The sequence below is a fragment of the Bacillus rossius genome, chromosome 12 (genome assembly GCF_032445375.1).
Source record: "Bacillus rossius redtenbacheri isolate Brsri chromosome 12, Brsri_v3, whole genome shotgun sequence".
In the NCBI taxonomy this organism is placed as follows: domain Eukaryota; kingdom Metazoa; phylum Arthropoda; class Insecta; order Phasmatodea; family Bacillidae; genus Bacillus; species Bacillus rossius.
In genome coordinates this window covers 43,486,142-43,497,070 of record NC_086339.1, presented here as the reverse complement: position 1 = coordinate 43,497,070, position 10,929 = coordinate 43,486,142, and the positions used below count along the sequence as shown (strand labels likewise).

The window sequence follows — 10,929 nt, the reverse complement described above, 5'->3', positions numbered from 1 at the left end:
TTACTTAACATAAAAAAGTAATACGTTCTATTTTATGAATATTATTTAAATTTTTGTATTTTAATAATTATAGTAAAACATATTTGAATAAAGAAAAATATTGTGAGCTAGTCTTACAGTACTTGCCAGCTATGTCTAATCAACTCACCTCGGTAACTAGCGTAACGTGCAAACACAGGTGTTCTCATGCTGTAAATAAATTTATAAAACGAATGTTGGACAATATTTACCGTAAATTTCTTAAAAATAATAGAGCGTGATAAATATTAAAAAAAAAAAACCTTACACAGAAAAACTTGGAAAAAAATCCTTGTTTTAATATATAAGTATGATTCTTTTTAACAAGGAAACAATACAGGTAACCTTACCAAACCAAACCAAAACCGAATCTAAACCAAGACGTAGTTTCGGAACAGTAATAATGCAGTTAGTCTACATTCTGATTGGGAAAAAAAAGAGATCTTTAAAAAAAGTGACAATAGAGAAAGCCATAAAAGTTTTCATGTTAAACTTAAAATGAAATTTAGAATTAAGTAATAAATACATGCAAATTAATGTCAGAGTCAAAAGAAGAAAAAACAAAATTCACTCGTGACAAGACTATAAAAAAAATAGGATAAGTTTAAATACCGCTTACCTCGTTAATTTGGGTAATAAACACAAAACATTATCGTTGGTAAAAACACAATAGCTAAAACAATGGAACATGCAATAGTAATAAATAATAAATTATTTGCAATTCTCGCACACACAAATCACTTACTTTCCCAAAATCTAAGGGAAATTAACATAAATAAATAATTATATATAAAATTGGATGTTGATATGTATAACGTCGATAAACTCCGACACCGTTTGACCGATTGCCATAAAATTTGTATCATAGAAGTTTTTTTCATGGATAATTTTTTTTACGCTATCCATTTTTTGCAACTAGCCGCTAGATGGCACAGCAGCGCATTAACTTCTAAGCTGTTCAACGGATGGCCATTAAAATTTGTATAAATAAAAATTTTAACACGGTGGATATTTACGCGGTATCCATTTTGTAATACCTCTTCACTAGATGGCGCTCTAGGGCATCAACTTATAAAACTTTCAAATGATTGCAATGAGTAAACAGAAAATCATAAGTCATAGACACACAAGCAGTAATTATGTGTCATTTATTTTTATCCACTACACTGTCATATATCGCTTTCACCCCGTGTATGAGTTTAAATTATTTTTAATTATTTCAATTACATAGAAAAATTGTTTAAAAATATAGTAATTTCAATGTTCATTCAGTCCACCACACTGTCATATGCGCTATATATTTTGCCGTAACTCGCGGAAAATATATTACCCTGTGTTCAGCCCAGGCAACGCCGGGTACTGCAGTAAGTTTTTTTTATAATTATGGCGTTTTGAGGTGAATTTTTCTAGAGATGCTGCATGAGTTTATTACCTATATTTAATAAGTAACGGGCAGTTAAACATATCCTTAATTATTTTATTCTTGTAGCGATCAATTTAATTTTTTTTATTTTGACTCTGCTATTAATTTGCACATGTTTATTACCTAATTCTAAAGTATATGTATACAGACGGATAAATCACGAGGGTCCGTAGTCTTTTCGAGATTTATGAGACTTTCTTGCTGACTCAGCACTGTGGTTACACATTTACGTTCGTTAGAGGTCAGTGCCATTCACGAAAATACTACTGCAAAAGGCCGCATACCGAGAGCAAAGATGATTACACATAACACAACTGTATACGCTATTCACTTCATCCTCGGTCCCAGCTTAACTTTATGGCCAGTTTGGAATTTAAAAAAAAAATTATATTTAAAACACTCTATGTATTCTCTGGAGCCACATTCCAGAACTTCGTATCTTCTCAGCAGCACTGACAACATGGTCTTCATTGCTATGTAAGCATATCGCTTGCCAATGCACGTCTTGCGACCGTAAGTGAACGGAATAAATGAAGAAGCAGGGCGGCTGGCACTATTCTCACTGCTGAACCTGTCAGGATCGAATGCGTCCGGGTTCGGGAAATAATCTGACTCCCTGTGCACCAGATAAATTGGGATTACGAAAATAGTGCCTGCTGGAAAAGTGTAGCTGTTAACACGAACATCTTCGTCAGCCCTTCTCGCTACAAGTGGGATCACGGGATATAGCCTCATAGTTTCATTGATAACTTGTTCCAGATACACCATCTCCTTCAGATCTTTTGCCGTGACGGATCGGCTCATATCTTCGCCGAAGATAATTTCTTGCTCTTGTAAGACTTTTCTCTGCACATCTTGATGTAATCCCAGCAGCATCAAGGTTGTGGCTACAGTGTAGGCTGTAGTGTCTGTGCCAGATGCGATAACGAACATGGCCTGGTCCTTTAGTTCCTCTTCGTTTAATAGTTCTGGATTTTCTACCAAAGTTGATACTATTTGTTCCAGAAACCCAAGTTGCTTCGGTGTGTCAATGTCTTTGAGATCAAGGGTGACCTTATTTTTTGAGTGAAGAAAAAAATCCATCTTATCTTTGACTATACTAGTCACAAAACTACGAATGGGTGTGACTAATGCAGTATTATTATAATAAATTAGATAGCACTTAAGAGTCCACTTAAACCACAGCCAAGGCGTGATAAAAACATAAGACGCCATTTCAAGAAGTTTCGGAAAGTTTTCAACAGCACTGTGAATGTGGTTTTTACCTTGGATGTCCATCGGCACGCCCAGACTCGTCTCAGAGAGCATCTCCAGAGCGCAGGGCATGATGTGGTCAGCCATGTTGATTGGCTCTCCCGCGCTGTGCTCCTCCAGCAGGTCTGCCAACCGCTGGCTCTTCTCGTGGAACGTGCTGACGTATGAGTCGATGATATGGTTCCTGAAGGCAGGGTCTAAGATTTTACGGTATCTCTTCCAATCTTCGCTTTCGGCAGTAAGCAACGAATTGCCGAAAACAAAGTTAAGGGTTTTGTAAAACATTGGCTTGTTTAATGTTTTGCTACTACTTAATATTACTGCTATTTCCTTTGGGTCCGTAAACCCAACAAAAAGTACTGGTCCAAACCATAATCTAGCTACGGCACCGTAGCGTTCGCGCATCTCCTTCAAGTATCTCAAGATGTCTTCCCTGCGCGCGACCACTTGCCAAGTGTTGCCAAGAAGAGGTACCCCAGCAGGACCGGGTACCCGCTCGCCCAGTTGGAAGTAGCGGCTTCGATGGAAGCACCATCTCACTGCGATGCTGACCAGGCTGATGACGACTGCCGAGACGCACCAGACAGCCCACGACTGCGGCACCACCATGTCGATACTGTAACCTGGCTGAATGTTGGCTGGCAAGTGTTTAAATGAGCCGGACCTATTCAAGCAAACTTGTTTATACCAGACGGCCTTGATCCCCTCTCTTTAATTCTAGTTTGCAAGAAAAGAAACCTGCCCAAAAGTTTTATTTCCACGGTTTTAGCTATATATAAAAAGGCCATTCTCACTTGAATGTCGTTAACAACACCTTTTTCTTGGTGTAAATAGTAATTTTTTTTAAACATATTGTTGTTTGAGACAGTATTATACTTGGAATGTTATTTATTCACAGATTGACAATGCCCCGTGTAAAGTTGTCAGATACCAATACTCGTGAAAGTTGTAGTGTTCGCAGTAGGCTACTGCTAACGCCAGGGAGATAAAATTACATGAAAGTTTATCATAGGCAAATATAATGTAAATAAGTAATAGTTAAAAAAAAAAAAAAAAAAAAAATAGAAAACCAAACTAAAAAATAGAAAAAAATTAATATATTTGAATTAAGAATATTGTAATTTTTTTTAATAAATATAAATTAATTATAGTTTATATAAGAACAAATGTATTTTATTTAAAAAAAAGTGTGGGTTGCTTTTTAAGATGTTATCGAATTGATAATCCTTCTACTCATATATGTCAATAAAATATTTATAACTATTGACACCATGCACCCCCGCTTTTTTTTAAAATAAAATACATTTTTTTCTTAAATACACTTGTTTTAATTTATATTTATTAAAACTTTTTACACTATTCTTAATTCAAATTTATTAAAATTTATTTTATATTTTTTAGTTTGGTTTTCTATATAAATCGTTTTTTTTTAAGGTTTTAAACTGTTATTTATTTTCTACTTTTTAGTTTGGTTTATTTATAATTTAAAGTGATTCTTCTTTATCGACGTATGACAGAAATTTTATAATAATGTAAAAAAACTTGATAGTTATTACATCAATTTATTATTAAATTAGATTTTGAATAGATATTGGCTGCAGTTAAAATAAAATCGATAAATATTGTTTTATCTCAGAAGTGTCTCTAGATGTGGCTCAATTTTTTATTTATTACATGACTTTACTATTAAAGTGAATTTGAGTAGATATTGGCTGCTTCTAAAATATATATCCAATATAGCGTGTTGAAGAACTACAGTACTCAAAAATTTCAATATCCTGCTATGAAAATCAATATATTCTGGAAGTCATTGATGTTTATTCTCAGTCAGCGTATCTGATGGGTGACCATCCTTTGTTAGCAAATGTCTCACAAAAAATTTTCTCCAATTTGTACCAGTCCGATTCCACTGTAAGTTTAAGTTGCATGCAGTTGTACCAAAATACACTGGAGTATTCTAAGAAATGTTTTAAATTTTCTATTTTCTTTTTGTCTTCTTTGATAAGGAAACGTTCACATTCTTTGTTGAAATCTTTAATCCACTGGTAAGCATTTGAGTTTCTGCCCGTGAATTTCTCAATCATGAAATTATTTGCAATTTTCCCTAAATTTTGAGTTTCAGATATAGTTTTTTTTTTCTTCAAGAAATTTTTTCTAACAGTTTTTACAATTTTTTATTTGATCCACTATGTATAGATTCAGCACTTTTTGTTTTTTTCCTCAATTTCTTCCAGGTAAAAATCCTTAAACTGTAAGTTTTGCTCTCTATCCAAATATGTTTTTGATGTCATCTGTCAAACTTATCCATATTTTCCGTGTTTGATGTCTTTTATTTAATGGCATAGTTTGCAGTATTTGTAACTGCTTGTTGTATATTTGCAGGTTGGTGTTCAAGTGGAATTTCAAAAATCTGCCCATCAGGTTATGCATATGGTGTTTGATTTCCCATCTGCTGTTGGTTTCACAGCAAAATCAAACCTCAATTTTTCCATGTTTCGTGAAATATTTGCAGAAAATGTTGTTTTATACTCGGTTAATTGGTAAAATGAAAAAAAAAAGACGTAATTGTGATTCTCTATTTAACGAAAGAAACAACATTTAAAGCCCTTATTTCAGGTTTTTTAAATATTTTTACAAATATAGATACTATTCTATTCAAGAAAGTATATTGTTCACAATAATCATAACCCACTATCACTTTTCATTTAATTAAATATGTCACAATATTTAGTAGGCTTTGTTTATATCGCGCCAAAGACAAACTGAAAGAAAATAGTTCGCACATGAGCGAAATGGTTTTCTTTATAATGTACGAAGTCTTTTCGTTTAGTTTGTCTTTGGCGTGATATAAACAAAGCCTGCTAAATATTGTGAAATTATATAAATGGACAAAAATCTTATTTTGCAAATTGAATAATGGAATAATCTTATCAAATTAGTGTATTGTCATCGGTCCTCGATATATCTACAAAGTTTGAATGAAATATGGCCGTTTAAAGTGGGTCAATATCGCACCCAAAGGAGTCGGTTACAAACATACAAACAAATAAAAAAACATTCCGGTGATATAAACCGTGTAAAGCGGGAGGTTTTCCCTCAAAATGGGAATTTTTCCATCGAAAATGATTTTGAGTAATTTTTGTGTCCAAAATGGCCGCCGTGACCTCATAATTCAAGATGGCGGACCCCGACACCACCACCAGCACACCCAGAACCCTGGGCTATTAAGAACTATTATTCACTACTCTTGTACAAAGAATATATATATATTTTTTACGTTGTATTTAGTTTAAATACATAATATTTTAACGGGGAAAAAATTATTTAATAACTAATAATTCTGAAAGTGCAAAATACTTATGTTCCATTAAGTTATTTTTGTATTGCTGTATCGTGTTCCCGCGGGGAGTGTAGGGGCGAGAGTCGCGCGAGGCGGCGGCGGGTGCCGAACAATGGACAGTCGTGGCCCGGCCAAGGGGGAAGGGGAGAGGGTCGTAGACTACTCGGTAAGCGGGATAAGATCGCGAGGATGTGAAAACACGCCCGGACGAGACCGTAAAGCAGCGCTCCCCGCGGCCGAGCGCATTACCAACACCACCGCCGAGCGCTTGATTCCACGTTTTATTGGCTCCCGGCGCTTTTTAATTTCCATAACAAATAATCTCTGATATTTATAGCGTGTGCGAGGGGAGTTGGGATCAAAAATTTCTGAGATGCTAGGTATTAAATAAAAAGACAGGAGAGGGAGTGTGGGATAGATCAATATATACTCCATAACTCAGTAATACAATATTTCTTCACAGAATACCGGGCACGGCGCATTCACATTGGCCTTAAATAAATCCAGATAAAGTAAAAATATTCATAAAATAGATACACATAGTTAAAATACAAATTTTCTTGTGCATAACGATCGAAAATCAAACATGAGTATGTAATAATGTTTTAAGTCGATTGATGGCAAACGTAAAAACAATAAATAAATAAAATAAAATTACGTATTTAAATTAATGTCATGGATTGAAATGTTATAATATTAAAAGCTTTATAGTTTTAAGTTTAAGGTTTGTGAAAGATAAATAATAAAATATATGATTCACAGGAAACCGACTAGACAGACATATAAGTCTATCTGCAACAAAACTTAAGTGTATAAATTTTGTTCATAAATTTGTATATTCATACAAACATATATTTTTTATTTGTTGCTTTCATAAGTTTTATAATACAGTAGATTCTACATATCTTGAGGTGACTGAAAAAAAAAATAACAACGTAAAATTAGGTAATGTTTTTAACAATGAAAAAGATTGTATTTTTGAAATTAAATAAAAACTACAACGAACATTAGAAATATTCTCTCGGCTTTCTGACTTCTTCCAGACATGGAAACTATTCTCTTAACTAAAATATTGTTACGAGTATAATGTGGTTATAAAATGGGTTCGTAACGGATAGCCCAATTAATTAGTACAGTTTTATTTATTACTAATGTCTACACTAAACATTAAATTACTACACTCAAGATTTCTGTCCCAAACAATTAGTCTTACACCTATCATTCAAACATTAACACTTATCATTGGAGGTTGACACGTCAGAGGCTCGCTCTTTTGTCCACCCCTGTTCGCTTAGTTCAAACACTCACTCATGCCACGTCGCAAAGTCCTAAGCTATGGCTCGTCGCACCCGACTGGCTCGCCAGGCCTTCACTCGCAGGTATCGCCTCCCGATAGATGTGGTTCGCTCATCAAGGGCCACATGTCATCTTCACTTCTCACTGATCGCGTGGGTATCACCAGTATCACTCTCAAAGGGGGAGATACTCTCTGCTACTCTCAAAGGTCTCCGAATCCTCGGAACTATCGCGGAGGCCGGCGTCATCGCTTATATACCCGTGTCATTCTTCTCGAAGGGACAAGAGTGGCTGTGACGTGTCGCGTCATCCCGGGCCGACCCGACGCCCGAAGCACCCAGAACAGTGAAGGTTATTCACGCCATTCCTTACGGCGACCTCTGTAAGCCCGGAATTCCCAGGCCGCTAAAGGTGACAATAGCCCGAGAAGGTTGGGTGCGCGTGGAGCCGAGAGTGTGAGTAGCAAGGATTGTTGTAATCCGGACAGGCAATTGTGGCATGATTTACGTCAATAGACAGCGCGTGACGTCAGTGGCTGCGCGTGGCCGTCAGCCAGCTCCGAACCTGACGTGTGTCGCAGTCCTGTCGGCGTTCGTAACAATATTATTGGTACCAAAATGTAAAGAAACTATAATTACCAATTTTCCAATAATCCCAACGATGTAGTCGACCTAAAATCTTAAAAGTCTAAATCATCCAGGTATATGTCCTACCTTTTATGAAAATTCAATGAATTGGTTGGGGTATGTTACGTTAATATATATTTCATAAAATCACGCTAGTGTAACATAGTTCATTAATGAGGTTCTTTGATTCTCATTGAGTTTCAGTATTTTTGGTGCAAACAAAAATAAATCACTCAAATTAAAGAAATACAATAATAATGCAAACCTCGTTTTTATCTAGAATAATAGTTATAAAGAAAAACATAAGAAAATCTCAACAGTTTTCAAATAATATAATTTTTTTTTGTATTAGCTCGGTGTTTCCTTATGTAAGGCTAAAAACATAAGAACTGTTTAACTCGTTTGTTCATGTTGGTCGTACAATAATTCCGGTGTGCTCCGGATTATTCTAGGAAAGTGTTGTAAAATTTGGCAGTTAATTGGAGTGGATTTTTCGTGGCCTTTACACATACTTAGTATAAAAATTTTTAGTAGTGTATAGAGAAGCGACGATAAGAACCACTGATAGGAAGACAGTTTGTATTTAAAAGCATTACAAATAAAGCTGGAAAATGTTTTATATGAATGTGGTTTATACATATATGCAGTTCTAGTGGCACATTCATAATAATAAAAATGTACTATTTATTTAATAGTGGCACTTATTCTACAGCAAGCTCTTACTTATTTTTACTTAAACCTGTCCTTACTCTTGTTACTATCGCTATAGATTTTACTAATAGGAGAAAAAATATTTACTTATTGGATTATAGGTACAATTCTTAGATATGAAGGTACCCCAAATCTTAACTTACGTTTCCCAATATCGTAACAACTACGAGTTTTTTTAAATTATGAGTCCAACTCATTCGTCAGTTGAGGGATATTAGAGACAATATTCCTGGATTACATTTTCTGCAAGGTTTTAGTATTATATGCCAAAAATACCATTTTCTAAAGTCACAAGATTGCTTTGTAATTTATTCTCCATATCACATGCATTCGTGGAAAACCTTTCTATAATGACAATGACATTTTTTTAATATCTCCTTAGTTTTAATCATAGATGCATTGACTAGGATCCAGAAAATTTGTATAAAAAATTTAACATTTTTGTAATGTGAAAGTACAGCATTAACCAATTTACACATTTTCCAGACTAGCGGCCGAAACATGTTTCTATCTTCACAGATACTGTGTTATGTGGGATGAATAACATTACTTCGATTAACCATCATCGTCCGCCATCAACATCCCTTAAGTTCCCACTTGTAAAAATCTCAAAACGACAAGCATGGGAGTGGACCAAGGTCACCTCAGGAGAATGCTAAAGTGCCGACCTAATGGTTACTCGAGCTCAATAAAATATCATTTAGTGCATCCCAAAATATTAAAACTGCCACTCGTTGCACTACGGATGCATTTGGAGATGCAGCACAGGAAGAGTCATTCAAGCAGAAGAGGCAATAAACCAAAGGGCATTCAAAAGCTATTCATATTGTCGAATTAGAATACAGAGATCGGATCGAAGCGGAACGGCAGGACGCGGCCAAACGACTCGCGACCCCGCTCGGAGATGGTCCGGCATTTCAATAAGGCTTTGTTCCAGTTTATCGCTCTAGAACTCTACAGGGCATCCGTTGTGGGAAGGGCTCCGAGGGCGTGGCATACCCCTCTTTCCTTGGTGGAGGGGAGTGTGGGAAGGAGAGAGAAGCGCGGTAACCTTGGCAGCCACAACGAATCAGCGCTCGTCTCCCGCCACCTCAACTGATCGGGTGTGTGGGTTGGTGGGCCCGGCTTGGGGGGAGGGGCAGACGGTGAGTGTTCCAAGTCCCTACCCAGAATGTGTGGCTTGTACACCTCAGATATGTTCGGCCCGGGGTTTGTACATACATATTCATGGGCTGCTCCTGGGGTCCTTCATGTGGGAGCGGTTAATTTTTAATCGCGTCGCGTTGCGTTGCGCGTAAACCGCTCGGCGGGCAGTCGAGTTTCTCGCCCGGTGAATGTTTAGTGTGGAACAGGGGGGGGGGGGGGTGTGTGCATGTCCCTAACGGAACTCTGCGGGTCGTCGCTTGGATGGACCATCACGCCGCTACAAGGCGGGGGGTATCGCATTGCCTTCATTCCTTGTTCTGTCCGTTTTATTACTCTCGTTTTTGAATATAAAAAGAAATGGTCTATGGATAAAATCTTTTGTATTTAAATTTCAAAGTAAATATTTTACATTCCAGCGCTACTGCTTTAATTTTATTTATAATTGTTTATTATATAGGCTATATAAATTTTTTAAGTTTTCAAAGGCTTTTGCTATGGTTATTCTTAGGGTATGTTGATTTATAAAAGTAGGTGACTTAGGTTCAATGACCACCGGCAAGAAAACAATTATTTTTTTTAGTTAAGAGAAGAGAGAATATGGTTTATCAACAAACCTGTAGTCAACACACACACACACACACACACACACACACACACATAATTTAACAACCTATGGCTTCCCGTAACTTTGGTGTACGTTGGTACCAGTTAAGTAAGTTATTTGTAAAATTGTGTCAGTGCCTAATTTGGTTGTATTTTCTTACGAAAAAATACAATCAATTCATTTTTGTAAGTAAAAGCATAATGTTCAATTGTTTTCATTTTAAATAAACCATAAATATTTTACACATATTGATTAAATACCTCAAAATTTCCTTCATTATTTAATGTCTTACCTTTTAATATGTTGTTTCATGTAGTATAATTTAAATATCATATTTGCATATAGGTCAGGTCCCACATGATTGGATTCGAATGACGATGAGCCAAAATTTAAAAAAAAAACACGCAATATATGTTTCTTAATACTGGGATGGAAAATTTTCTATTATGTATTTTACAAATTTCCGCAAATAATCCCAGACCAATATAATAGAAAAGTTAAACATTGAAAC

At 35.8% G+C, this 10,929-nt stretch overlaps 1 protein-coding gene across 1 annotated transcript; it reads right to left on the bottom strand.

The window, feature by feature from the left end:
* Positions 1-299: 299 nt before the first annotated feature.
* LOC134537881 (cytochrome P450 4g15-like) lies at positions 300-3,343 on the bottom strand. The gene has a single exon (XM_063378788.1). The coding sequence runs from the start codon at positions 3,302-3,304 to the stop codon at positions 1,769-1,771; it is 1,536 nt and encodes a 511-aa protein (XP_063234858.1). The 5' UTR covers positions 3,305-3,343; the 3' UTR covers positions 300-1,768.
* Positions 3,344-10,929: the final 7,586 nt, after the last annotated feature.

Excerpts from the sequence above, each read along its gene's own strand:
- LOC134537881 (XM_063378788.1), bottom strand. The coding sequence starts at position 3,304 with ATGGTGGTGCCGCAGTCGTGGGCTGTCTGGTGCGTCTCGGCAGTCGTC.